General features: G+C 37.7%; 3 protein-coding genes across 3 annotated transcripts in view; 1 reads left to right on the top strand and 2 right to left on the bottom strand.

Annotated features, from left to right (window-relative positions):
• Positions 1-1,934: 1,934 nt before the first annotated feature.
• Positions 1,935-2,351, bottom strand: LOC114267453 (uncharacterized). Its single transcript, XM_028208493.2, has one exon. The coding sequence runs from the start codon at positions 2,349-2,351 to the stop codon at positions 1,935-1,937; it is 417 nt and encodes a 138-aa protein (XP_028064294.2).
• A 1,128-nt stretch (positions 2,352-3,479) lies between these two features.
• On the bottom strand, positions 3,480-3,935 carry LOC145824401 (uncharacterized). Its single transcript, XM_082924048.1, has one exon. It carries the CDS (start codon positions 3,933-3,935, stop codon positions 3,480-3,482), a length of 456 nt encoding a protein of 151 aa, XP_082780174.1.
• A 6,147-nt stretch (positions 3,936-10,082) lies between these two features.
• Positions 10,083-27,770, top strand: part of LOC145824400 (uncharacterized) — a 55,893-nt gene continuing 38,205 nt past the window's right edge. The window contains exons 1-3 of the mRNA XM_082924047.1: positions 10,083-10,830; positions 10,914-11,572; positions 11,649-11,707. Coding sequence (XP_082780173.1) covers positions 10,314-10,830; positions 10,914-11,572; positions 11,649-11,707 — 1,235 coding nt within the window. The 5' untranslated portion in view covers positions 10,083-10,313. The remainder of the gene's footprint in view (positions 10,831-10,913; positions 11,573-11,648; positions 11,708-27,770) is intronic.

Genomic DNA, 27,770 nt, shown 5'->3' with positions numbered 1-27,770 from the left:
TTTTTTATGAAAATTATACTTTTTAAGTATATTTATGTTACTTGTGTCTAAAAATTAAAAAAATTACTTAAAATATTTAAAAAATTTAGTAAAAACAAAAAAAAAATACGAAAAGTGAGAAAATAAAATTTTTTGAAAAGTGTTTTTAAAAAACCTAAACCAAGCAAAGTGATTTATGTTCAAAACAAAAAGATAAGTTAATTAAAACAATCTGATTGGTTTGTCGTTCTGAAATGCAGTTTACATAAGAAATTGAAATTAATTCCATTTTAAAATACAACATAAACCAAAATAAGGTGTTCTAAGTATTTCCATTTAGCAAAACATCTAAACCTCATTTTTAAATGGAAAACATTACAAATTTAGAAAAGTGTTCAAAATCTTGTGTTGACATCATTACAATTGTGTTGACATCACTACATTTATTCTAAATAAGCTCCACACTCCACTAAAAACAAATGCACTGCTGCTACACTGTATTTTTCACTCTCTTTTTTATATTATTTTATTTTTAAATTTGTAGCATACTTTTTAAAAAGAGCCAATCAATTTTCATGGAGGTATTTTTCACTCTCTTTTTTATAGTATTTTGTTCTTAAATTTGTAGCATACTTTTTAAAAAGAGCCAATCAATTTTCATGGAGGTATTTTTCACTCTTTTTTATATTATTTTATTTTTAAATTTGTAGCATACTTTTTAAAAAGAGCCAATCAATTTTCATGGATGTCTATTTACCTAACTCTAACCTTCGTTTGCTAATAACTTTTTTTAGTTAATTTTTTAATTTTTTTAAACTTTTTTAATTTGAGATTTTTTTTATTCGTTTGATATTTTTAATTGGCTTTTTTGACTTTTTAATTTTGGAATAATAAATTTTTTGTTTGTCTTTTTGTAATTTTTAACTTTTTATGATTTTTTGACTTTTTTTTTTATTCTTTTGTGATTTTTTTAACCAAACCCAAAAACCAAATAACCCTAAGAAATCTGATTAATCAATGTTAGTCAGTAATGTGGGTTGGCTTAGATTACATATTCAACGCTTTTTCTTTCACACTGCTGTCAAAGTGTTTAAATTTTCAATTTATTTTCTCCATCAATCAAATAAATTTCCATCTATCCACCAATTTTATTCATCGAATTTAAATCTTGTTTTCATTTCATAACTTATCCAAATTCATATTTGGCAGAATTTGCATGACTCAAGGTAAAAACATGATTGCAAATAACATTAAACTTGTTTTTCAAATGCAAGTTACTTTGAATTTATTTTTAAAAATTTAAGTTGTTTTATGAAGTTGTATTTTAAAAATACGATTTCAAACTTTAAGTCGTGTTTTCAATCAATGACTTTAAAAAATACATAAGTGTCGTTTGGAAACTGTCTGTTTTAACTTAAAAGTCAAAAAAGTTATTTAAAAAAATTAAAAGCCAACAATTTATACCAATAATTCAAAATTCCCTTTTTTTTTCTCTATTTTTTGCATATTTTTTCGTAAAAAATTAAAAAATCATTCCAAACATACTAATTTTTTTTACTTTATATTTTAGCAAAAAAGTAAAAAAGTTACTATAAAAGTCTGTTTCCAAACGAGGCCATAATGTTAACTAAAGTTGGGCTTTGAAAATAAATTTACAATAACTTGACTTTGGAAATAAATTCAAAATTACTTTGGCTTTTCAGAATTTTGTTTTGAAAAAGAAGAAAAAACTCCAGAAGTGGTACACAATAGTCTCTTCTAATTTGCTCTTCAAGTAAGAAATCAACTGTATATGCATCAGACAATATATATTGGCTAATTTTCATCAAACTCCTTGAGAAACCCATCAAAACAAACACTAAAATGGGATAGAACAACACTTAAAAATGTGGAAGAAAAGAAAGAAAGAAGCTAAATTAAAGTACTAAAAACCATATGCAACTTTTCAAAACCAATTAGGGCACAGCCATTACTGCCCAGCAGCAAACGCCTCCACGGGAAAACTTTTGGTGATGCCTCTTGAAGTGCATTTTTCCGGTGTGCAAGTCATCAACAGTGATCTCATTGACCGGAGGCCATAGCATGAGTTCCTTCGCTTTCACACCCTTTAGCTTCTCGATCCTCTTCTTCTCGACATAACCAGTTATTTCACTATTATAACTCACAAGCTTGCTTATCATCTTGAAGTTGTGCTCAACTTTCTTCTTTTGTATAATCCGCATGTACCCAGTGTCCTTCACAAACCCAACTTCAACCACATCGGCGAGAGGGAGGAGTCCCAATAGAAGTTCATGCTCTTCAAGAAGAGAAATTGCCATTATTAGCCCTAATTCATGGCCTTTCTTGACAATCCCACCTTCCTTCTCTGCCATGATTGATTGATTAAATGTTTTCAAAGGATGGTTACTTTGGAATTAAGGTGAAATAATCAACATCATTTTATATTGAGTTCGTCACATGCATGAGGCAAATTTAATGGAGAAACCAAAATGTGAAGCTTTGTATTGTTCACCTAAAAATCTTAAAAACTACCAAAGCTTAATCTACTTTTGACCGGCCCCATCAATGCCAAAAGCCGTCAACATGCATTTATAAGAAAACCCTCGATATGTTTCAGTAGACACGAGAATTTCAGTCTCAAAATTTTTCTCTTTTTTTATGTACTCTGGTAAAAATTTTGAAGACAAAATCTAATTGAAAACTGCGTGATAAATTTATATAAGCAACTTTGATTGCTTTCTCTAAAATCATCAATGACTTGTGGGTTACTTGACTTAAAATGGGATTACACATTGCAATCATAGTGATTATTAAAATTGTATGATTGGATGTTTATGGTATTTACTCAAAGTTGATTGCACTCAAAAAAAGAACTCCCCATAAAATTAGGAATGAAATGATCTGTTTTACGAAAAATGCTGAGGAAACACACTTCTTTCGCATTTCTAGTAATTAATAGGATTAGTTTGTTAGCCAAAAAAAAGTCATACTTCGTAATTGAAAAAAAAAATTTAAAATTAAGTATTGAATTAATAAATTCAATTGTGAGACACTTGAAACAAGAAGAAGATGATGATAGAACTGATTAATTTAACACATTGAAACAATTAACAACAATTAATAATATGGATATGCCCAAGTTTAATTATAATCGAAGGATGTACATGGAATAATTCTTTCATAATAATAATAATAATAATAATAATAATAATAAAAGATCACCTCAAATTGACAAGACCTAAATCTCTTGGGAAACTGTATTTAGATCAAGAATTCAAGAAGAGATTAGTACAAGAAAAAGGTAGAAGTAAAAAAAATTGCATTCTCTCATTTCATTTTCATCTATAAATCCACACAAGTAATTAATCCAAACACAATCTGAGTAAATAGAAATTCAAATATAGAATATTGCAGACCTTTCTAACTTGCATTAATATGTAAATCACACTAGTGTTCCTCCTATTTTCTTTTTCTTCTGTTCTTTTTTGTTGGTTCCGAATTCACATAGTTCGGAGAAACATAGATACAAACCCCTTAGCCACTTCTATAGCATGGAGTAGAACAACAAAACTAGAAAAGGGTACACTCAAAGCAACAAGTGCAACCATTCCCATAGCCAAAGACGGCCTTGTATTCATCAAGACCGATTGCAGCCACCCCATTGCTTCACAAACATCCTCGTTGTAATTCTCATAATATTTCTTCTCCCACTCCATCCAATCCGAAGGCAACACGTGGCTCATCTCCGACAACTTCAACTCCCGAATTCGCATCCGAAGGACGATCATGCCCTCATCCACCGGCCGATCTCCACCGTATAAGTCTCCGCCGTCGACTCCTCTTTTTGCTCTAATGGGCACAAATCTCCGTTGGGGATGGCGGGGCGATTTGGCCGGAAACAGCCTGTCGAAGGGCGGCGTTGGGCGGAGAAACGTGGCTGCTTCTAATACTTTCATGGTTGAAGTGAAGGTTTTAATGTTGTTGATTTTGTGGTTTTTTGGGGCTAGCTAGGATGTTTGAGTATGTTGTGTGTATTGGAAGTGACTCAAAACTATGAGGGGGTGCAAAGTACATCTATATAGAGAGAATATGATTAGAAGTAGCGTGTAGCAGCATATTATAAACTTAGGCATGTTTGATTAGGGGACATGAAAATTGAAATTAGATATTATGGCACCGTTTGGGAAGGTGGGTTGGAGGCTTTTTTTGCTATTTTAGTCACAAAAAACAAAATAGGCTATTTTAGCCATAACAAACAAAACATCACATCCAACCCATAATCATTACATTCTTCTCTCACAAAAAAACTCAAAAAAACCAAAAAGCCAAAAAGTCCTTCCCAAACCAAGCTTTTAAGCCCAGGCTAAAATAGCCAAAAAAGCCAAAAAGCCAACCCACTTCCCAAACGGAGGCTATATTCGGTGGGGTTTATATATTTTATATTTGTAATTTTTTTTGAAGGGGATATAATATCCGGTGGGATTATATATCCTCAAAAGTGGAGGATATACAATACCACCCCCCATTATATCATATCCCCTTGGTTGGGATATGATGTAAAAAGTTCAATTTATCCTTTTGTCTATCTAACATAATATAATTTAATATATTTTTTTGAATTTAATATAATATAATTATTGAATATAATATAATATAATATTATTTAATTTAATTTAATTTAATATAATTTAATACAAATTTTGAATTTAATATAATATAATATTATTGAATTTAATTTAATTTAATATAATATTATTGAATTTAATTTAATATAATATAATTGAATATAAAATTTTGAATTTAATATAATATAATTTAATATAAATTTTGAATTTAATATAATATTATTGAATTTAATTTAATATAATATAATTGAATATAAAATTTTGAATTTAATATAATATAATTTAATATAAATTTTGAATTTAATATAATAATATTATTTTATTTAATCTAATATAATATAATATTATTTAATTTAATATAATATAATATAATATAATATAATTATTGAATTTAATTTAATATAAATATTATTGAATTTAATTTAATTTAATTTAATATTATTTAATTTAATTTAATTTAATATAATATTATTGAATTTAATTTAATATAATATAATTTAATACAAATTTTGAATTTAATATAATATAATATTATTTAATTTAATATAATATAATATTATGAGGGCAATCTTGGAAATTACTTGTTATATCCCACAATATATTTTGTAAAACAAACATGCATAACATATGTCCAATCTTATATATCAAGTCAACAAACATGACTTGCGGGATATACTATCCAATATTTATATTCCATTCATTATATTTCCTGACTAAATCTCACATTATATTATGTCCTCCATTTTATATCTAGTGAAACAAACGAGACCTTAGTCACGAAGGGTCATGGCTTGGTCGGCAAACAAATATTTAATAAAATATATATATATATATATATATAATACCTTAAAACTTCAAAGTTTTCCCTTTAAGTTTAATATTTTTATGTCACTTTTAATATATTATCTCATGTGTTAATATATTATTGGTGTAATAGATTCACTACTTATGTTTATGTCAAATGATATGCTAACACGTGTGAGATAGTATATTAAAAATAACATAAAAATATGATAAGTGTAGCATTACTCTAATTTTAAACATAGATTATTCAATTATTATAATAAGATAATACCTTATCAACATGATTTTTTACAAAAATAAAATACTCAATGAATTCTATATATTGAACGGTTTGGATCATCAAAACAGAACCCGTATGCTCCAATCCACTATGTGAACTACAGAGAAGTCATCTCCATTAAAATAATAGAACTCAATATTTTTTGGTTAAATTTTTTGAAGATAAATTGACAAATGTCAAATGACAAATAGTATAGAGTATTATTTTAAAAATAATGAATTTTTTTTTTTTAAGATGGAAAAAATAATGATTCATTAAAAATGACTGTGTATATTTAAAAACCTTGATGTTTCTTGAATAATTTCTAAATAAAAGTTTTGAATTTATAATATTACTAATAATGCACCTTCACGAGTTCTACCAGAAAAGATATGCAAAAATAATTTAGCTAAAATAAAAATTTTACTGTTATTATGATGTGTCACATAATTAATCAGAACTCCTTTGAGAATTGAAATTATTAAAATTATAGAGATTTTGTGTCTGATTCCCTTTGAAGACATTGTTTATGATTGAATGTATAATCTTTTATATATTAATGTGAATAACTCTTACGATCTTAGTCAACCCATCTTAAATATTTTCATATAAAAATATTGTTATAGATCATAACCAAACACCACTTTAAGTATAATTAAAGACCCGATACACTACTTTAGACATAACCAACAATATAAGAAATTAGCAAAGATATTTTCAATTGATAACCAAAATAATACACCATGAGTTATAATTAAGTCATAATTTGTATATTATATAATTTTTTGATTTTTTTTAATTTTATTTTTTTTAGAAAAAAAATATTTTGCTACAAGTGGAATTCATGATTTTTTGATAAATTTGATTAACACAAATGAGGATTTGATTTCAGGTTAAGAATACACTCTTTTTTTTGAACTTTGAAGGAATTATTTTTATAAGTCTATTTTACATAGGATCACACACAGTGACAAAAATTTTCATTGACCATTAACAAATCTGTTCATATTTGATTTTTAATTATTAAAATTTCCTACACTTAAAATATTAAGACCTATAATTAATTTTTCATTTTAAAAATAAATTTTCTACATCACACAGTATTGTAAATAAAATTAGGAGAATACTGTATTCGGTACTTTTGAAACAAATTTATGTAGTGTTCCAATTTGACAATTGTTAGTATAAATAGTAGATTCTAACACCTGTTTTTCAGTCATGGAGCAGTGCTCCAAAATACCTAATGATTTTTCATGCACTATGATTGATTTGGGAAATGATTTTTTAATAATTATTTTTATTAAAATATGATGTAAAATAAGTTGATTTTTTGGAAGTAATTTTTGACCTTCTTATAAAAAAAAGTGAAAAAGTAAATCGAATGAGAAAAAAATTTCAACTTTTTTGTATGACTCTTGCCTTTTTTTTATTTTTTTAACAATTTTTTACTGTATTATACACCCTTAAAATATGAAATTATTCAATAAAAATTGATGATATTATTATGTAATATAACCGTTATATTTAATATTCATACGAGTAAATTATATTTTACCCTTTTATATTTGATTATTTTTTTATTTTGACCTTTAAAGTTTATTTTTTTCTATTTTGACCTTTTATGTTTAAATTTTTTTTTTTTAATTTACTCTTAAAGTTAACTTTTATTCAAAATTAGACATAAAATATCACGTTAACTGCCACACAATATAAAATATATATTTTATATTAAAATTTTATGTCACATTAAATTTTGGACTTAAGTTAACTTTTTGAAGTAAATTTAAAAAAAAAAAAAAACTTAAAATATGGAAAAGGTTTAAATGAATAAATAAATAAATTTTAAGGTTCAAAATAAAAAAACAACAAAATGTAAAAAGAATAAAGGATAATTAATCCTATTTATACATAGGGACACATTTGACATGACAACCCGTGTCGGCTCCACATTTGACGTGTGAAGTTTTTGCGCGTGCGTTTGCGAGGAACATGACAAGTTATGGAGAACATAGTTAAAAATTAATTTTTTAATTTTTTTAATTATTTTATGTGCGAAGAAATACGATTTAAAATAAGTTAAAAGTTAATTTTCAACTTTTAACTGATGTTCTCAAAATAGGCATGAGGTTTCTTCCAAATTTGTTTTTCAAAATATGGAAACAAAAAAAAAAAAGCAAAAAAAAGAAGATTCATGTTTTTGGACAATAGAGAATGTGATGTCGGGATTACAAATGTTGAACAATTATTCTAAGAATTCACAAAAATAAATATGAAAGGTAATTAATTAGTATGTCGACGATATAACAGGTCAAACAATACGACTTGCTTATATAAAAAGCCATTAAATTATTTTTTATTAGTTAAAGTCATTGTCTTTTTGGCGATTTTCTTTGTTCGTTGACTAATTATATACCTATATTATTATAGAGTAAATAGGTTATGGAAACAAAATTTCAATTCTAAAATTATTTAACTAAAACCATTTTTTTGACTTTTTAAAAACTTTTGTTTGTCTTAATTCTGGGGAGAAAGTTTTAAAATCTATTATTCAAGATTATATTTAAAAAAACGTGTTTAGCAAGATGTTAAGTGTACGGGGAGGAAATAATTCTCCTCGTATAATCCTGTTGACCAAGTCCACGCTCCTCCGTACGACGTCGCTTTGTCACCTGAAAACACAAACGTGAGCTAGCCGGCGGGTGTGTGCCGGAAACCTCTCCGATGCCTAAGTCAGAAAACTTGACAAATAGACAAAGCTCTAAGTTCTCAGAAAGATTGTGTTCAATTACCTCCTCCAAGGTGTTGCTTGTGAGCTTTTATAAGTTTCGTATGGCACAATCCTAGTAGGACTTGTACTTCTCCATGCAGAGTCCTCCTAGGATTCATTCTCCTAAGGATAATGCTTATCCTTTTGCACCCTCCCCCACTGCTTAAACCAAGTGGGATGGTTTTTTATATGACCGAACTTCCACATGACCGAAGTAAAATTGGCTATACCGAGCCACAGAGGGCCGAACTATACTTAGCTCGGTCTGCTCCTCCAATTGATTACTTCGGCTGCCCTGTTTGACCTTGATGTGCTTAGTTCAAACTTCCAAGTAGCAAGTTCTGACCGTCCCAACCGCTGTATGTCACGACCGGACTAATTCTGAAACCGGTCTTCCCAGAACATACTGCGGCCGGACTAACTCTGAGACCGGCCTAACTCCGAGTTGTCTCCGGACCGGAGTGGCTTTACTCTTCCTTGGACCGGAGTAATCTCACCTCCTCGGGCCGAAGTAACTTTGTCTCCTTAAGGCCGGAGTAACCTTGCCCCTAGGCCGAAGTAGCCATTACGGCCTTTTTACTTAGCCCTTCGCGTTTTGGGCCTCGAAGCCAAACTCGGAGCTCGGCCCAATTTTTCCCAAAAATTACCCTCTCAATTGCCCCTTAATTCCATCTGTGCAACAAGATTGGGATTACCAGTCTACTGGCCGAGCTAGAGTTTCATTAGGCTTTTTCAGCCGATCTAAGAACCCTTTAGCCTCTCTAGCCGATCTAACTTTACCTCGGATATCACTATGTCCGGTCAAAAACGTCTCTTCAATCACAGCGACTGTAACGCTTCTCATTCCAATGACACGTGGCAGGCTCTGATTGGTTAAGGACGGCTGTCACGCCGTCTTCGTGCTTTGTGATCTTGAAACGGTTCCCGCCCAAATTTTGGGCTTTCTAACAAAAGTAATTCCTGAGGCTAGGGTCTCTACACTTTTGCTATTCCTTCGTCTTCTCTCTCTGTTCTCTTGCTGCTCGAGTTCTGAGCTTACTGTGTTCGTGCTTCTGTTGCTGCTACTGCTCCATCTTCAGCTTCTTCTTCTTCAATCTGGTAAGCAGGTCTACCCTTCTCGCTTTTGTTACTTGTTTTTCCATCTGTTTTTGCTTTGTATGCTTTTTGCAAACATTTTTCTTCATTTGTCTGCTTTGCTCTTCGTACTTTGATGAAGAAACCATAGAACCCAAGAGTATATGTCATATACCCTAGAGAAAACTCGATTTCGATCCAGAATCACATCCCAACCGAACCAGGATACTGTTTGTGTTGTGTATGTAGATAGATTTCAGAGAACAACCGGACTAGGACTCAAAGGAATAGCAGTAGTTTCTTCTCAACCACTGTAGCCAAGATAAACTCACCGGAAAAACGTGCACGTACCGAACTAGGTACTTAGGTCAATAACCGAGCTAAGGCTTTCGGGGCCCAGCCGGCTTTCTTAGTTCTTAAACCGAACTCAGAAAGCCGCCCCTAGGGGCTTCGACCGAAGTAATTTTCCTCAAACTGCAACCGATTTAGGCCTTGGGACTAAACCAGCTTTCTGAATTTTTTAGACCGAACTCAGAAAGCTGCCCCTAGACGTTAAAACCGGTCTAACCTGCTCAAAACCGAGTTAACAAACCTTCTGATGAACCGAGGTAGAACCAGCCCACTGAGCCGAAGTAGGATTTGTATATCTTGCTTATAATTTGTAGCGCGGTCCCACGATCTGTGCTTAACCCCTTTGTTTTCTACCTTGCAGACTTAGGTTGCCCAGGCACTCCTACGTGTGCTCAACCGGGCTACTGAGCCAAATTTTTGTACCGAAATAATTTATTCGTAACTTATTCAACAAATGGGTAAGTATAGATATTTAGTCGAAACCCCTGGTGGCATGGCCGAATTCAGGCAGGACTACCAGATTCCTGATGATGTCCAACTGGAGTTGGCCAAGAAAGATGCTACTCCCTGGGACAATGAAGGCTCCGTCCCTTTTACCCTTCAGTCAATCATTGAAACCGGACTACGGTTTCCTGTCCAACCGCTCATCTGCGAATTTCTTAGACAGACTAGGTTATGTCCTACCCAACTGTCCACCAACACTTACCGTATTATAATGGGAATAGACGCATTAAACCACCAAACCGGACTAAATCTTGGTCTAGCCGAAATATTCCATCAGTATTCCATCGGCTCAAAGAATGCTGGGTGGGTCTACTACCTCAGAATTCGCCGCCGCCGAGAGAAGATAATTAAGCATACTCCGGACAAAGATCTTAACGATGATGATTTCCTTTGGGTCTCTGGGAATTTTGAGGATTTTCAAGCTCAAATTCCTGGCCGACCTATAAATTGGAAAATGGGAGAGCCTGGTAATTTTGCTTCGGTCTTCTGTCTTGTTTGTTATCTCGGTTGTTTAGTTTATTAGCCGAACTAACACTTCTCTTTATTGCAGATTTCGCCCATCTCCGTTCCCTGTACAGTTATCCCAACCTTGGGGTTCTGCGAGCCGCACTACGGGTTAAAGAAAGAAGTTGGTCAAAGCTTCTAAATTTTGAGCCGACCTACCGGTATAGCGGTCGCCGCAAAGCAAAGGTAACTGATTTTCTTCTCGAGGAAGCACCGGAGCCGGACCCAACTCTGCCCGAGATAAGACTTGTCCCTCTAACAGCAGAAGAAGATATGGCGAAAAGGAGCAGAGTTAGGGCCCTTCTTACCGAAACGGCTAGGCCCGAAGTAACGCCTCCCAGTCAATCGCAGCCTGCCGTTGTCGCCCTCCCTTCCCAACAGCCATCCTCTTCCCGCCGGACCAAACGTCCCCGGACTGCCGAACCCGAACGAGTTTTGGTTGATGAAGAACCTGTCATTCAGCCGAGCTTACCACCAAGCCCTCGACCGGAGTCTTCCGACCGGACCATCAGTTGCTGGGCACCGAAGCTATCTTTCAACGACCGAGACATTCTGGAAACAGACTCGGTTTTTGCTGAGAAGGACCACCTGTTGGCCATCAATTTGGCCAAGAGTGTGTGTCTACCTAAAGACATGGAACATCACCACAAACAGTTAACCACCGAGCTGAAATCCATCCGGTCAGCCACGAAATCAATGATTCTGGTAAGTAACTTCGGTCGTATTTCTGTTTTTCTACTTTTCTTTTTCTTCGGCTAAATTGAAGTTGTTGCTTTGTCAGGCTATCCAGAAAAATCAAATCACCCATAGGAAGGTGCTGGAGCTGAGGAAAGTGACAAGGCAAGCTGCGGCAGAGGCGGAGGCGAAATCGGCCGAACTAGAGGAGGCCAGAAAGGAAATGGCCGAACTCCGAGGTGAGGTCGGTCGTCTGACCGGAATGGTTAGTTCGGCCGAGGCCGAAAAGCAAAAGACTGCCATCGTGCTGAAGGACAAGTACTTGCGCGAGTTGCTAAAACTTGAAAGAAAGAAGGATGCCGAAATAAAAGAGAAGGTGAAGGAAGCCGACAAACAAGGCTTCAAGAGGGCAGAGGATGCTTATGCCCAACAATGCAATGCGGCCAAAGATCTGTTCTTTAAGTGCGGCTGGAGGGGAGCCGTTGAGAAGCTCGGTCATGATCCTCAGACCGAGGTTTTCAACCCTCCAGCCTACTTTATACCGAACTCCCTGATGGATTATGCCACGGCCATGCAACAGCAGTTCCTTGAGGGCTCAGACGATGAAGTTTCTGATGAAGACTCTGCCCCTGAGGATACTTCGGTTGTGAATGCAGATCAGGTAGTGCGGTCGGAGCCCGTGGTGGAAGATCTAACTCTTGATCAACCAAGTGAAGCCGTGGCTCCAGCCGAACCCGTTCTTCCTTCTGAAAATGTTGTAGTGCCCGAAACCGGTCTTCAAGTTGACGCCGATGCTGCCTTCGACGCCGAAATAGATGAACTTTTTTCTTAATTTTGTAGTCTTTTCTTTGTAACCGAACTAAGCAGCCTTGTAATGACTTCTTTTTGAATGAAAATTTTACTTCTCTTATTCCGGTTATTGTGTATATGCTTGCATTTGTAGTGTCTTCTATTACTCCAAGTGTTGTTTCGGTTTTTGGTTGGTTAAACTATACTTACCAGCCAACCACTCCTTAGCCGACATAATTGCTTCGGCTGGGGAGTACTAAGTGTTGGTTTAATCCAGCCAACCACTCTTCAGCCTTACACTTACTTCGGCTGAAGAGTAACAAGAGTTGGTTTATTCCAGCCAACCACTCCTTAGTCCTGCACTTACTTCGGCTAAGGAGTACAAAGTGTTGGTTTAATCCCGCCAACCACTCTTCAGCCTTACACTTACTTCGGCTGAAGAGTAACAAGAGTTGGTTTATTCCAGCCAACCACTCCTTAGTCATGCACTTACTTCGGCTAAGGAGTACAAAGTGTTGGTTTAATCCAGCCAACCACTCTTCAGCCTTACACTTACTTCGGCTGAAGAGTAACAAGAGTTGGTTTATTCCAGCCAACCACTCCTTAGTCATGCACTTACTTCGGCTAAGGAGTACAAAGTGTTGGTTTAATCCCGCCAACCACTCTTCAGCCTTACACTTACTTCGGCTGAAGAGTAACAAGAGTTGGTTTATTCCAGCCAACCACTCCTTAGTCATGCACTTACTTCGGCTAAGGAGTACAAAGTGTTGGTTTATTCCAGCCAACCGTTGAAGTTTGTTTTTCCAGCTAACTTCTAGTATTTGGTTATTCCGACCAAATGTCCTGCAGCCTGGATCCTTATCCTGGGCTTAGGATGGGTGTTGGTTTAATCCAGCCAACCTTTAAGTTAGTTTTTCCAGCTAACTTAGAGTAACATGTTTGTAATATACGTAAGTCTTGAAAGCTAACTTTTACAAAGGGTAATTTGCGCCAAAAAGAATTTCTTATTTTATTGAAGGAAGAGAAAATTACATATGTTTGAAAAAGAAAAAGCTAAAAGTAAAATAACTTGAGATTAGCCGTGTTCCATGGCCTAGGGATTGCCTTGCCGTCCTTGTCTTCTAGGTGGTATGCCCCTTTGCCTGCTAATCCAACCACCTTATAAGGACCCTCCCAATTTGGGCCTAACTTGCCGTCTCCTGGGATTAGGGTGTTTCCCATTACTTTGCGTAGTACCCAATCCCCAATCTTGAATTGTCTTGGATGTACCTTTTTGCTGTATTTTCTGATTAACTCTCGTTGGTAGGCGGCAATGTGAACCATTGCTTTTTCTCTTCTTTCTTCTACAAGGTCGAGTTCTAAGGCTATGGCTTCTCCATTTAAGTCTGGATCAAAATTTTCGCTTCGAATTGTGGGGAGGCCAACTTCTAGTGGGATCACTGCTTCCATTCCATATGCTAAGGAGAATGGTGTTTCTCCTGTTGATCGCCGAGGTGTGGTGCGGTAGGCCCATAAAACATTAGGAAGTTCATCTGCCCACTTGCCTTTTGCCTTCTCTAGCCTTTTCTTTAGTCCATCCAAGACGACTTTATTTGATGCTTCTGCTTGCCCATTTGCTTGGGGATATGCCGGTGTGGAATTGTAGAACTCTATCTTGTACTCTTCACAAAAGCTTCTAAAGATCCTGCCGTCGAACTGAGTTCCATTGTCTGAGATCAGTGCTTTTGGTATGCCAAACCGAGTGATAATATTCTGCCAAACAAACTTCTTCACATCCTTCTCTTTGATTGACGCCAATGCTTCTGCTTCCACCCACTTTGTGAAGTAGTCTGTTGCTGCGAGAAAGAATTTTCTACCTCCGGGTGCTGTTGGAAGTGGTCCTACTATATCTAAGCCCCACATTGCGAAAGGCCATGGGCTAGTTAAAGGTAGGAGTTCTCTTGCTGGTTGATGTATTTGGTGCGCGAATTTCTGGCATTTTTCACACTTCTTCACATATTTTTCTGAGTCTGCTTGCATATATGGCCACCAGTATCCTTGCGAAATAGCCCTGTAGGCGAGCGACCTTCCCCCTTGATGACTTCCACATACCCCTTCATGTATTTCGAATAGGAAGGCTTCTACTTTGCTGGGATGAACGCACTTGAGGTAAGGCCCAGAGAATGACTTCTTGTATAATGCCAAAGATGGAGATAGCCAAAATCGCTGCGACTTTGCCCTTATTTTGTTGGCTTCTTTTTTCTCTGCTGGTAGGATGCCGTCTTTTAGGAACAGGATGATGGGATCCATCCATGAAGGGCCTAATTCAGTGCAATATACTTCTTCTGCTTCAGGGTCTTCTATACTTGGTCTTGGTAAGAAGTCGATGAGTAATGGATGAGGGATCGATGTATCTGCCATTGAGGCCAGGCCTGCTAGCTCGTCCGCTCGGCTGTTTTCCTCCCTGCCAATTTGTTCTATCCTTACTACATCAAACTTCTTGATCTCTGTTCTGACTAACTCTTGGTACTTGGCCATTCTGTCGTCCTTTGCTTCGTATTCGCCCGAAATTTGGTTTACCACCAGCAGAGAGTCACTGTATACCATTAGTTCGGCTGCTTTCATGAAGTGTGCTGACTTGAGTCCTGCGATAAGCGCCTCATACTCTGCTTCATTGTTGGATGCTGGGAAGCCAAGGTTGATTGCTTGCTCTATAACCAGGCCGTCTGGAGAGATGAGGACTATGCCAAGCCCTGCACCATGTCGGTTGGATGCTCCATCCACAAAGAGCTTCCACATCTCTCCAACAAATAGTTTCCAGCATATGGAAGGGTCAGACGATGCCGTGGGGTCAAGGATGGTGTTTTCTTCAAAGTCCATATTGGCTGTCTGCCCTTCGTCCTCTGTTTGAACTGCTGGTGAGCCTTTGTTCGTTTCTTCCTTGTGATCCTTAATGTAGTCTGCCTTTGTGCTTGATCGACTACCTTCTACTAGGGGTTGCGCTATTCCGGCGTCAACTTCTGTCCCTAGTTTGGTTGATGGACTACCTTCCCCTAGGGGTTGCGCTATTTCGGCGTCAACTTCCGTCCCTAGTTCGGTTGTTACAGTCAGGTCGACTGGGCAGATATGATGACTTCCAGGAGTGAATTCCGCGACGAAGTCCGCCAAAGATTGGGCTTTTATTGCTGTCTTTGGTTGGAACTTGATGTCGAATTGTCCCAACTCTACTGCCCATTTCAAAATTCGCCCACTGAAGTTCGCCCTTTCAAACAGAGCTTTTAGTGGAAAGGCTGTGAGAACGACTATGGTGTGGGCGTGAAAGTAATGTGCCAACTTTCTGGATGCCATCATTAATGCTAATGCTAGTTTCTCTAAGGGCAAGTACCTTGTTTCGGCTCCCAACAATGTCTTGCTTACATAAAAGATGGGCAGGTGTTGTATTCCTTCTGCACGAACCAACACTGCGCTAACTGCGTGCTGAGAAACTGCCAGGTATAAAAAGAGTTCTTCACCAGGAACTGGAGTTACAAGTAGTGGTGGGGAAGACATGTACTCCTTCAAGCTTTCCAGAGCTCGGTCGCATTCTTCATCCCACTCAAACTTGGTTTTTAAAGCTTGGAAGAATGGTCGTAGTCTGTCTGACGACCTGCTTATGAACCGGTTTAGCGCAGCCGCCATACCAGTGAGATGCTGCACTTCTTTGACTGAGTTTGGTCTCTCCAACTCCTGGATTGCTTTGATCTGAGAGGGGTCTGCTTCTATACCTCGGTTGGTCACCAGGAAGCCCAAGAATTTGCCAGATCCAACTCCGAATGCGCATTTGGATGCGTTGAGGCGCAACTTGTGTTTCTTCAGGATCTGGAACATCTCGCCTAGGTCTTTCAGATGGTCATTCTCATCCTTGCTTTTGACCACCATGTCGTCGATGTACGCCTCCATTGTTCTGCCTAACAATGGTTCAAACATCTTGGTGACCATCCTTTGGAATGTCGCCCCTGCGTTCTTTAGGCCAAAGGGCATGACCTTGTAGCAATATAGCCCCCTTGGTGTTGTGAAGGAAGTGACCTCCTGGTCTGGTTCATGCATGGCGATCTGGTGGTAGCCTCTGTATGCATCCAAAAAGCTAAGTCGGTTATGTCCTGCCGTTAAGTCCACCAGTTGATCTATCCTTGGTAGAGGGAAGCTATCTTTTGGGCATGCTTTGTTGACTGTTTTGTAGTCGACGCAGACACGCCATTTACCATTCTTTTTTGGCACTACGACGGTGTTGGAGATCCATTTTGGGTAGTGCACTTCCCTTATCGCTCCTGCCTCCAATAGGTTGCCTACCTCTTCTGCCACTATTTCGGCGTGGTGGAGTGCCGATCTGCGCGTGCGTTGAATGACTGGTCTGGCGGATGGGTGGACATTGAGTTGGTGACTGATGAAGTTTGGGTCAATGCCTGGCATGTCGTAAGGTGTCCAGGCAAACACTTCGATATTAGAGGTCAAGAATTCCAAGACCTCTAATCTCTCAGCGCTGGACAATGATGAGCCAAGCAAGAAGAACTTATCCGGGTTCTTCTCATCTATTTTTACCTCCACCAAGTCTTCCACCGCTTTCTGATCAGCCTCTTTGCCGACGTCCGCGAATAGTTCATTACTCTCTGGTTCTTCCACCGAATGAACGTATCCTTTGGCAGCTCGGCTTCCATTTGCTGTGGCGAAGCACTGTTTTGACATGATCTGATCGCCATAGACTTCTTCGATTATACCGGCGTCATTGGGGAACCGCATTACCTGATGGTATGATGACGCTACCGAACGCATAGCATGCAGCCATGTTCTGCCCAGGATGATGTTGTAGGTGGAAGGGACCTTCAATACCCAGAACTCCACCTGCTTTGATACACTTCCTGCTCTGACTGGAAGGATTATTTTGCCGACAGGCCACTCTGGCATGGAGTTGAATCCAATCAGGGGAGAAACTGCAGGCGCCAAGTCTTTGTCTTGCAGTTTTAGTTGTTTGAATGTGTCGTAATACATGATCTCACATGAACTACCCTGGTCAATCAGAATCCGCTTGACGTCAAAATCCTTGACTCGGAGAGTGACAACCAGGGCATCATTATGGGGGCAGTAAATTCGTTCCAAGTCTTTATCCGAAAAGGACATGACGTTTGTTGCCTCTGTCCTCCCCTTCTTGATGGCGGGTTGGGCACTCAATACTTCCCTAAAGTGTTCAGCCTTCTTGATTGAACCTCTAAGCTCGCATACGCGCTCAGGTTCAAAAACGCCATGAATTACATTGATAGTGCCTTGAGGTGGTGCGTCGATTGGCATTCTGTTGGGATGGTCATTATGATCTTGGGGGGCCGGTTGTGCTCCTCCTTCAATGTATTCGTCCAGGTGGCCTGCTGCCACCAATTCTTCTAAATGCTGTCTTAGGGGCGTGCAATTCTCAGTTCGGTGCCCCTTTTCTTTGTGGAAGGTGCACCGTGATCTGTCGTCGTAATTCTTCTGAGCTTCTCCAAGCTTGGCTGGCCACTTGACAAAAGGCTCATCCTTGATTTCGCTCAGAATCCGATATATTGGTTTTTTGAACACCGTGGTTATGGCAGTGCGAATTCTTAGCCATCTTTTGTCTGGGTCTTCTCCGTTATCTCGTCTGCCACGTCCATTTTTGTTACTTCGGTCCACCGTATTAACCTTTGCTGAGGTTTTCTTTTCTGGTACCGTGGCCGCACTTGTTTTGGCTTTGGAACGTGCGCCATCTTCTTCTACCCTGATGTGCTGATGCACTCTCTCCATCAGGGCTTCCATGGTGAGGGGTGGCGTCATAGTAATTGAATCCCTTAGTCGGTTCCCTACTGGTAGGCCTCTTTTATATTGCGCAATGGCTAGATTGGTGGGGCAGTCTCCAATCTGGTTGAATGTCTCCCAGTAGCGACTGTTGTAAGATCTGAGAGTTTCTTTCTCACCCATGTCGATGGAGAGTAGCTGGTCTATCTCCACCGGTGTTTTAGTATTTGTCCGAAACCTTGTTACGAATGCTTCTGCCAATTGGGCCCAGGAGGCTATGCTACCTTCTGGGAGCTTTTCGAACCAAGTCAAGCCCAGGTCGCCCAGACTTGATGGGAAAAGTATGCACATTAAGGCCTCGTTTCGCCTGTACACGGCCATGACTTGGCGAAAGTGGCTCAAGTGTGAATACGGGTCCGTCTTCCCTTCATATGTATTGAACTTCGGCTGAAGGAAGCCTGATGGTAGGGGAGCGTTTTCGATCGCTGGGACAAACGGCGAAGTCTGTAGCCTTGCCAATGCTTTGTCCGCTGGTTCGTAGGCCGGTCGCGGTATTGGCATTCCAACCTCGACGCTTCCATGCGTTCGAGGAGCCAACCGTTGTAGGGCCGAAATTCGGTGTGGATCCCTTGCCCTGGCATCCTCCTTGCATCGTGCTTTTTCTTCTAGCACGGTTCGTAAGTCGGATGACCTGGGTAGCTCGGTTTGTCTGGATCTGGTTTGGTGTGAATGTGAAGGCCAATACGTACTTCCTTCAGTATATGATCTTTCGGATCTCGTCCTCTCAGACCTGGAGTGACGAGTTCTTGAAGATAAGGAGTGAGTGTCGCCTGTCCTGAGGCTTCTGCTCTCTCCTTGAGAGGGCGTAGTATTCCTACTACGATTCTCTGAGTGGCGAGGGGGCGTTTTATGCTTGCGCCCCTCTCCTGTCGCCACATCTTTGGTCTTTATCTGGCGTTTTAAAGTCTCCATGTCCGCCGCCATCCTTCGAATTAGTTCATCCTGTTCCTTTACGCGATCTTCCAGGGCTTGAGGATCAATCCTCCTCCTTTGCCTGTCGGGACTTTGAGAGTGACGAGGGCTGCCATTCCGCCTTCCCCTGCCGCTCCTCCTGGAATTATGTTGTTGGGGCTCCAAGTCCGCCATGGGAGGGACAGCAGGTAATCCCTCACGCCTTGCGCCCCCTTCTGGAGTTAGTCCGTCGACGGCGGACTGCGGCAAGTCTTCAATGTGTGCCATTGAATGAGAAAAGGAGAAGCTTAGTCAAGAGGTTTTTGTTCTTGTCTGTTGTTCCCACAGACGGCGCCAATTGTACGGGGAGGAAATAATTCTCCTCGTATAATCCTGTTGACCAAGTCCACGCTCCTCCGTACGACGTCGCTTTGTCACCTGAAAACACAAACGTGAGCTAGCCGGCGGGTGTGTGCCGGAAACCTCTCCGATGCCTAAGTCAGAAAACTTGACAAATAGACAAAGCTCTAAGTTCTCAGAAAGATTGTGTTCAATTACCTCCTCCAAGGTGTTGCTTGTGAGCTTTTATAAGTTTCGTATGGCACAATCCTAGTAGGACTTGTACTTCTCCATGCAGAGTCCTCCTAGGATTCATTCTCCTAAGGATAATGCTTATCCTTTTGCACCCTCCCCCACTGCTTAAACCAAGTGGGATGGTTTTTTATATGACCGAACTTCCACATGACCGAAGTAAAATTGGCTATACCGAGCCACAGAGGGCCGAACTATACTTAGCTCGGTCTGCTCCTCCAATTGATTACTTCGGCTGCCCTGTTTGACCTTGATGTGCTTAGTTCAAACTTCCAAGTAGCAAGTTCTGACCGTCCCAACCGCTGTATGTCACGACCGGACTAATTCTGAAACCGGTCTTCCCAGAACATACTGCGGCCGGACTAACTCTGAGACCGGCCTAACTCCGAGTTGTCTCCGGACCGGAGTGGCTTTACTCTTCCTTGGACCGGAGTAATCTCACCTCCTCGGGCCGAAGTAACTTTGTCTCCTTAAGGCCGGAGTAACCTTGCCCCTAGGCCGAAGTAGCCATTACGGCCTTTTTACTTAGCCCTTCGCGTTTTGGGCCTCGAAGCCAAACTCGGAGCTCGGCCCAATTTTTCCCAAAAATTACCCTCTCATTAAGTTTATTTATTTATTTATTTTTATTTTTTTGTAAGTGACAAAATTGATATGACATGAATTTTTTACTTGATTCCAAATCAGCTTGATGGTTTTTTTTTTTATGGGGAATTGTCAATCAATCCCTAGGCTCCGTCTGTTTTCCAAGTTACACCTCCGCGCTAGACTAACAGTGAGCTATTCCCCCTCAAATTCATGTTTGTTTTCCTTTTGGACCAACAGAGTCAAAGTTCCAACGGACTCTAAGGCCTAGTTTGGGAAGACTAAATAAGTGTATTTTTTGATTTTTTATAAAATATGGGTTAGGTTTGGGTTGGATTTGAAGTGATGTGTTAGAGAGGTGATGTGACTTAAATAAGATGATGTGACTTAAATAGGATAGTGACTTTTTGACTTTTTATCTTTTTTCAATCTTCCCAAACTAGGCCTAAATCCCCTCTAACGAGCAGATGAGCATAGGCCCAGGGAACTTAGGAATTATTTGGAGTGTCTTAAATAAATATATTTCTTATTTTTTTAAATTAAAAAATTGAGGAAGAAAATATAGATGTTTTGGTTAATTTTTTGATTTTTTATGAAAAAATATGTAATAAAAAGTTGTAAAAATTGGTTTGTAAGAAAAAATTAGAATTAGGAATTGTGCAGCCGTAATTGTTGACTTTTGATGAATAGTGTTAACTTTTTAACTTTTTGAATAACTTTTTAACTTTTTGACTTATTCTGGACTTGCCAAACTTGGCCTTAGTATTAGAGATGAAATTGTTGGTATCACAATGTAAAAGACAATTTTGCCCAAAAACAAGATTTAGCCACAACGGTATTTCGTAGTTTCCGAAATTGAAACTTGCAACAACAACAACAAAAAAATCGTATTGACGATGATGATCGTCGGTGTCATTGAAGGTGATGATCGTCGTGGTTTTGATGATCTAGTTCTCACTCTCTGGCGGCGTTATCAGCAAAGCTCTGCAAATGGATGAAGGCAAAGCTCAGCCTTTTTTCTTCTTTTTTTTTTTTTTGGAACAGAGAAGGCAAAGCTCTGCTTTTTTTCTTTTTCCTTTTTTTTTTTGAACAGAGAAGGCAAAGCTCTGCTGATATGAATGAAGCAACATTTAATTGAATAAAATCTTTCAATACATTGTTTTAAAATCACGAACTAGTTTTGGAAACAATGGGTTGATTTGAATTTTTTTTTTGTATTTTTGTTTTCTCTCATTATTTCATAATTATTTTTTAAAAATAATTTAATATAATAATATTTTTATAAAACATAATTTTAATATTAAAATATATCACAAATAAACACAATTTTTCATAATCTATTCACTAACAATTCCCAAATTTGATAGTGATGCAACAAGGGTATTTATGGAATTTATTAGTTAATCTCACTCCTATCTCTCAAAACAAATAGGAATTATTGCTAGTTCGCTGGTTATCAAACAAACACAAATTTTCTTAGTCCCTTCACTAACAGTTTCCTTATTAATAATTCTCTCACTAATAATCCGATCCAATCTACTTCTAAAAGCAAATGGTCCCCAAATTAACTAAAAAGTACTGAAAAAAAAATGTTGGAGATCACAAGTAAACAATTAGTATAGCTATATAACAAGGAAGCTAAGAATTTGATTCCGGATGGGACTTTTGTCCCTTTGTCCAAATTTTGACCATTAGATTGATTTTAATCCAAGGGCTAAAACATCTCACTCACCCTCTCTCAACACACACCCTCTCTCTCTTTCTCTCATACGTACTCCCATCCTCTCTTCCTGTTTTCAAATTTTGAACACCCACACACTCTCTCTCTCTCTCTGTCTACCTCCATCAGAGCCCATTCCCGTGCTTCCCTGTCGGAGCCCAACCCTCATCGTGCTCCTCCTCCCTCCCTCTCTGCCGGAATAAAATAGATCAACAGGGGAACAAGGGTTGAAAGGGAGTCGTCTATGCCAGAACCGGACCGAAATCTGTCCCCGGCCAAAGCGTCATTGTCCCCGGACTGAAGTCTGTATGTATTTGTGTGTATAATATATATAATTTGCATTTTGGATGTATATATATGTAGATGCAAAGCAAGCTAGGAGATGGGAAGTTTCTGAGGGTGGTTGCCCCTCTGTGTAATTTGTATAATATAGAAAAAAGAAGCCTATGATTTCATCTTCTTCAATCTCCAAAAATCAACAACCTTTTGGATGGAGAAGTTATTGGTTGGTCTTGGATTTGGATTTGGATTTGGATTTGGATTTGGGGGTGTGTGTTTTTCTGATCTCTGATCAATGCATCTATATCTATCTATCGATCTATCTGTCTTTGTGTGCGTGCGTGCGTGCGTGTGTGAGCGTTGGGTTGGTTTAAAACCGATCCTTCTGCAGAGCATAAGCAACATACAACAATAACATTAATCAAAGCTTCTTCCCAAATGAACCCTTAATAGAGGTTGTGATGATAAATTTTCTCTTCTGGGTTTTCAAATCAGACGTTGAGATAATCGGATCCGTTTCATGGCGAGGCAACCCGGAAGGTCGGTGAGCAAGAGAGGGAAAGACAGAGGTTAGATCTGGTTTTCTCTCTCTATCTCTCACCAGGCAACTGTTGATTGCAGCCATGGCGGATTGAAACACAGTTCTTAGCCTGATATCAAAGCAGATCTGAGCCTCAATCCTTTTCTTTACACCCACATGCATCATCATAGATCCCTATTTATATTCATTTTGATCATATTTATATTTATGTTTCTGGGTTTGTTCTGTTTTTTATTCATTTTCATTCGTTAGATATGTGAAGAATCTCTAATGTGTGACTATTTTAGGCTAAAAGTCTACATTGTGATTATTGGGAATTTCAATTTTAATATTTTTATTTTTTGAAAAGAAATTTTGGTATATTTTTAATCTGGACATTTTTGGGGATTAATCTAGACAGTTTTTTTGAGATTAATCTATACAGTTTTTTGTTGTGGTAGGGAAGATTTGTTTTGGGTTATCTATTTTTCCATTCTTTTTTTTTTTAAATTTCTTTTTTACCATATTAATCTAGATAGCTCTGTTCTTTTTTTTTTTTATTTCTGTCCTGGGTTAGACAGTTTTTAAACCCTTAATTTGTTGTCATTTTTTTTTCATCTTATTTTTTGTTCATCTTTTTCATCTTATAGAATGACCCAATAAGTTTTCTTTATATAGGCACACAACTAGAACCCATTTCCTGAACACGTGTTCAGGAAATAAACTAATCATGTTTTTTTTTTATTATTATTTTTTGGTGTGAGTTTACTAGACTCAAATCAATTATGATCATTACACGCGTTTGATAGAATGACCCAATAAGTCATATTAAAGTTTGATAGAATGACCCAATAAGTATTGCAAATGTTTATTGGTAGAATGACCCAATAAGTCATATTAAATTTATATACACCTCAAAAGCTTTTTAACGATATGCATCCAAAGTTTTAATCGTAATAGTTCATAATTTTAAAAAATATCATAAATCCTCATAGCTAAGGCCACTTAAATTTATAATTAAACATCACAAAATTTCATAACCAAAACCATCATGGGTTATAACCATAAACACTACAAAAAGTCTAATAACCAAGTTCATCATAAACACCATGTGTATCAAAGAATTTTTCAACATTTATTTTAATTAACTCTTAAAAATTATTTGTGATATAGTAAGTTTTCAGCTTGGAAAACAAAGTTTTTTGACAGGGCATTCAACATTAAACCTATAGTTCTGAATGTAAGTTTAATATTTCTTTTGTTTCTTTTCTATTTTTGTTGGTAATCAAGTTATCGATAAATCAAGGTGAACTTGCTTTACATCTCATGAAGAATTATTCATTACTCATATAGTAAATGTTTTCTTTATTTTGATATTATTTTGCTCTCATGTTTTATATATTCACTATTGTATTTTTATCTTCATTTCATTTTTATTTTAGCCACTTGATTTTTTATTTAAAAAAATTCCCCCCTTTCCATTTGCATAAAAGAGAATATGAGCAATGAAGCAAAATAGGACTGGTAAGTAGTGAAAAAATTGGGAGTGGAAGGAACTTTGGAGCAGTGGCCAATAGTGTAGCTCCTGATAAAAAATAGTACTGCTAGAACTTTTCATTTTAATTTTTTATGATTTGCTTCAACCATCGGGTCACTTTCTTCCATAAGTCGGGTCACTTTCTTCCATAAGTTTCGCATTCTTTTATTGGTTTTCTTTATCTTTTTTGTCCAAAGTGTATTGTGGAAGTCTCAGTAGCTTTACTGTGAGTGGTTTTGGTGGATGTTAGAGTAGTGGGTATTTAAATAGAATAAATGTCTCAGCATCATTTAGTAAAGTGGGTATTCGATGATCACATAGTTTTTTTTTCCTCCTAAAATACTTTTTTCTCTATTTATTTGTTCTCCTAAAATACCTTTTTCAAACCTTAGAATCATATCCTTGAATTTATTTTTGTTGTGAGTTGGGTGTTGCCTTTCTTGAATTGATCAGGACGTGTTTGAAGCTTTTATTTTAGTACTTTTAAACAATAAAGAATCATATCCTTCAATTTATTTATTTGTTGTGTGTGAGTATTCGATGATCACATAGTTTTTTTTTCCTCCTAAAATACCTTTTTCTCTATTTATTTGTTCTCCTAAAATACATTTTTCCCTATTTATTTGTTCTCCTAAAATACCTTTTTCAAACCTTAGAATCATATCCTTCAATTTATTTTTGTTGTGAGTTGGGTGTTGCCTTTCTTGAATTGATCATGACGTGTTTGAAGCTTTTTGGTGTTATGCTCCTTTTTTATTTTCTTTTTTGTGTTTTTGTATTTTCTTTTGTATTTTGGTGCATTGTTGCCAATAAAATCTCACAAAACCATGCAAAGGGACTCAAGATTCTGGGTTCAAAACACCACTTCAAGTTTTTCTTAATGCTTCTTGAGGACTTTTCTATAAATTAGTTTAAGCAATATGAGAACTTTCTTTAAGGTAATCCAATGTCAATACTCATTAACTTAGTTTAGAGTGCACATTATACATAGAGGCAAATTTAGATAAACAAGACAATAAGATGGACATATTTTTATAAGGATAGTCAGGTGTTAAACCACCGAAGTAATAAGAACTCAATTGGTAGAAGATTTATAAATTACTTGAGTAGTGTTATTATATGAATTAGTTTAACAAGTGTACAATAGCTTTGATTTTTTCTTAATTGCATAATAGTATTTCTTCCATAATGTTCACCAATATTACAAGTCAAAATAGTGAAATGTAGAGTAAAAACACATATAAAACAAATATTATATAAAAAAACATATAATGCAAAATTGTGCTTCCCTTTCGGAATCAACAGTGGTGGCGACAAAGTGGAACTGTGCTTTCCTTTCATTTTTTCCAGGAGGTTTCAATATTGTGTTTGTTACTCTAAATCAGTAGTTGTAGATATTGTAGACGTCCCCGAACGCCCTGGGAGGATGAGTCCCGTTCTGTTCATTTGGGCTCACTACAAGTTCAGACTCTCAAATTGTCACGGTTCTTAATCTGAACCAAAGAGTCCAAATCCGGCAAATCGTTTTGAGAAAACAGATTTTTTTGAAAGAAGTGCCAAACATGGACTGCTTTGCCAAATACAGAGTCGCCACCTAAATATTTTATTTTTGGAAAATTTAGGAAACCCTGACTCGTTGCTTAAGGTCACGTGTCCGTCATCACCAAAGTTGCCTCGGTTCGAGAACTTGGGTAAGATTGGGGAAGGTCACTTCGTGAGCACCCCTGCTCGCCCGATCAAAGATCGGCCTCTACTAACCATGATATCTAGTTTTGAAAACTTTATGCGTTCTTATTCCGGTTATTAGCCTAGATTTACTATATGATGCGCACAACATACAAGTATAGACTGGATCGCCTGAATTGGAACAAAACATTTCATGCTTGTTTTGAAAGTGATTTGCTACTCGCAAGTAGGCTTAAATGCAGATTTTGCCACCCTCAAGTGGGCTTAGAAAAAAAAAGTTTTGCCACTATCTAGTGAGCTTAAAACTCACACTTAATGAATTGTTCCAATTCAAATAACCCAACCTTCACCCACAGGCATTCAGGCAGATATATCACATAAGCAGTTAGCCTCATGGTAAGCATGCTATCATGGCAGTCACTCACACGCATGCAAGGATGCTAAAGCATAAAAACTTACCGAGTACTCCAAGCCAAAACAGAAGCTAATTAGAAATCCATGCATGATCCTAATTATACAGAAATGCCTAATGCAACACATGCAAAATGCAACTAAGATAGGCTCGGCTACTCTAAAGATGACATATGAAATACTACAGCTAACATGTATTCAACTTGAAATTGAACTACAAATGTAGTTAGTATGATGCGCCGAGCCCGGTGCATGCAAGACAGATGAATGAATGCAAACATGCTATCATGCTGTATGCTAATTGAAACATGCCCTATTCTAACCATCATAAGCTGGTAAATAAAAGGGAGAAAGACGTGGGGTTGGAAGACATACATTACACACACGCACACTTATTACAGGTGTGCCCTCGCGCAGAGGGTCCGAATAAATAATACAGTCCGAATGTCCGAATAAATAATACAGTCTAAATAAGTACAAAACCCTAATTAATTAATAAATTAGTCTAGGAAAGCAGTAAATTAGCATGCAAGCTATGGACTGCCTCAGCTCTGCTCCGGATGATGAATGATGCATGCTTGAGTTGCCTTGTGCGAAAATCCACTGCGATGTCCCAATTAGCCTCTGTTTGCAATTGTTCTTGGAATGCGTGCCAAGCTCCGGAAGGCTGCTGATTCTTGATTTGCTGCAACAGAGAGCAACAAGGGGCATGGCAAAATATTTTCACATATGTATGCATGACTACTCTTCAGGGAGTGTAGTCCTCGATCCTCGTGCCACCAATCACGCATCTCGATGCATGATGGTCGAGGAGTCGAATTGCACGACTCAATATGAAATGAATGTACATGAAAACACAACAAGGCCTAGACTCCATCATGGATAATCCGGAGTGTCAGTGACTGAGGAATTGAGACACGTTCCGTCACTTGGAATACGAAACGCCCTTCGTTTCCCGTGCTTGGGCTAACACCTATCCCAAACACAATGCAATATGCATGACATGCATGAATGCAATTCTAACACGCAACCTAGCATACACAATGCTATGAAATGGCATACACAATGCGCGATGTAATATGACATACACGATGCTCTAACATACAACCTAACATACGCGATGTTATAAATTAAAATGGCATACATAATGCACAATGGACTTACACCAATATGAGTGGACCTTGGCCACACTCAAATTGGCGGCCATTAGGTAAAAATGGGACTATCAAAATGCGTGCACACATGCACGCAAACCGAGGACCGATCCTAGGCATAACATGTAACTCTAACAAGGCATGGCAAGGGATGCAAGATGACATACAAACTCACAAATTTCAGCACTGAAATATGATGCTAAACAGCCCCGAAACATGGAAAAATGGCACCCGATGCATAAGATGAA

The sequence above is a fragment of the Camellia sinensis genome, chromosome 4 (genome assembly GCF_055761805.1).
Source record: "Camellia sinensis isolate YWXY chromosome 4, ASM5576180v1, whole genome shotgun sequence".
Lineage (NCBI taxonomy): Eukaryota > Viridiplantae > Streptophyta > Magnoliopsida > Ericales > Theaceae > Camellia > Camellia sinensis.
Note: the sequence above shows the minus strand (reverse complement) of the source record. Positions and strands in the feature narration are given on the sequence as shown.

Excerpts from the sequence above, each read along its gene's own strand:
- LOC114267453 (XM_028208493.2), bottom strand. The coding sequence starts at position 2,351 with ATGGCAGAGAAGGAAGGTGGGATTGTCAAGAAAGGCCATGAATTAGGG.
- LOC145824401 (XM_082924048.1), bottom strand. The coding sequence starts at position 3,935 with ATGAAAGTATTAGAAGCAGCCACGTTTCTCCGCCCAACGCCGCCCTTC.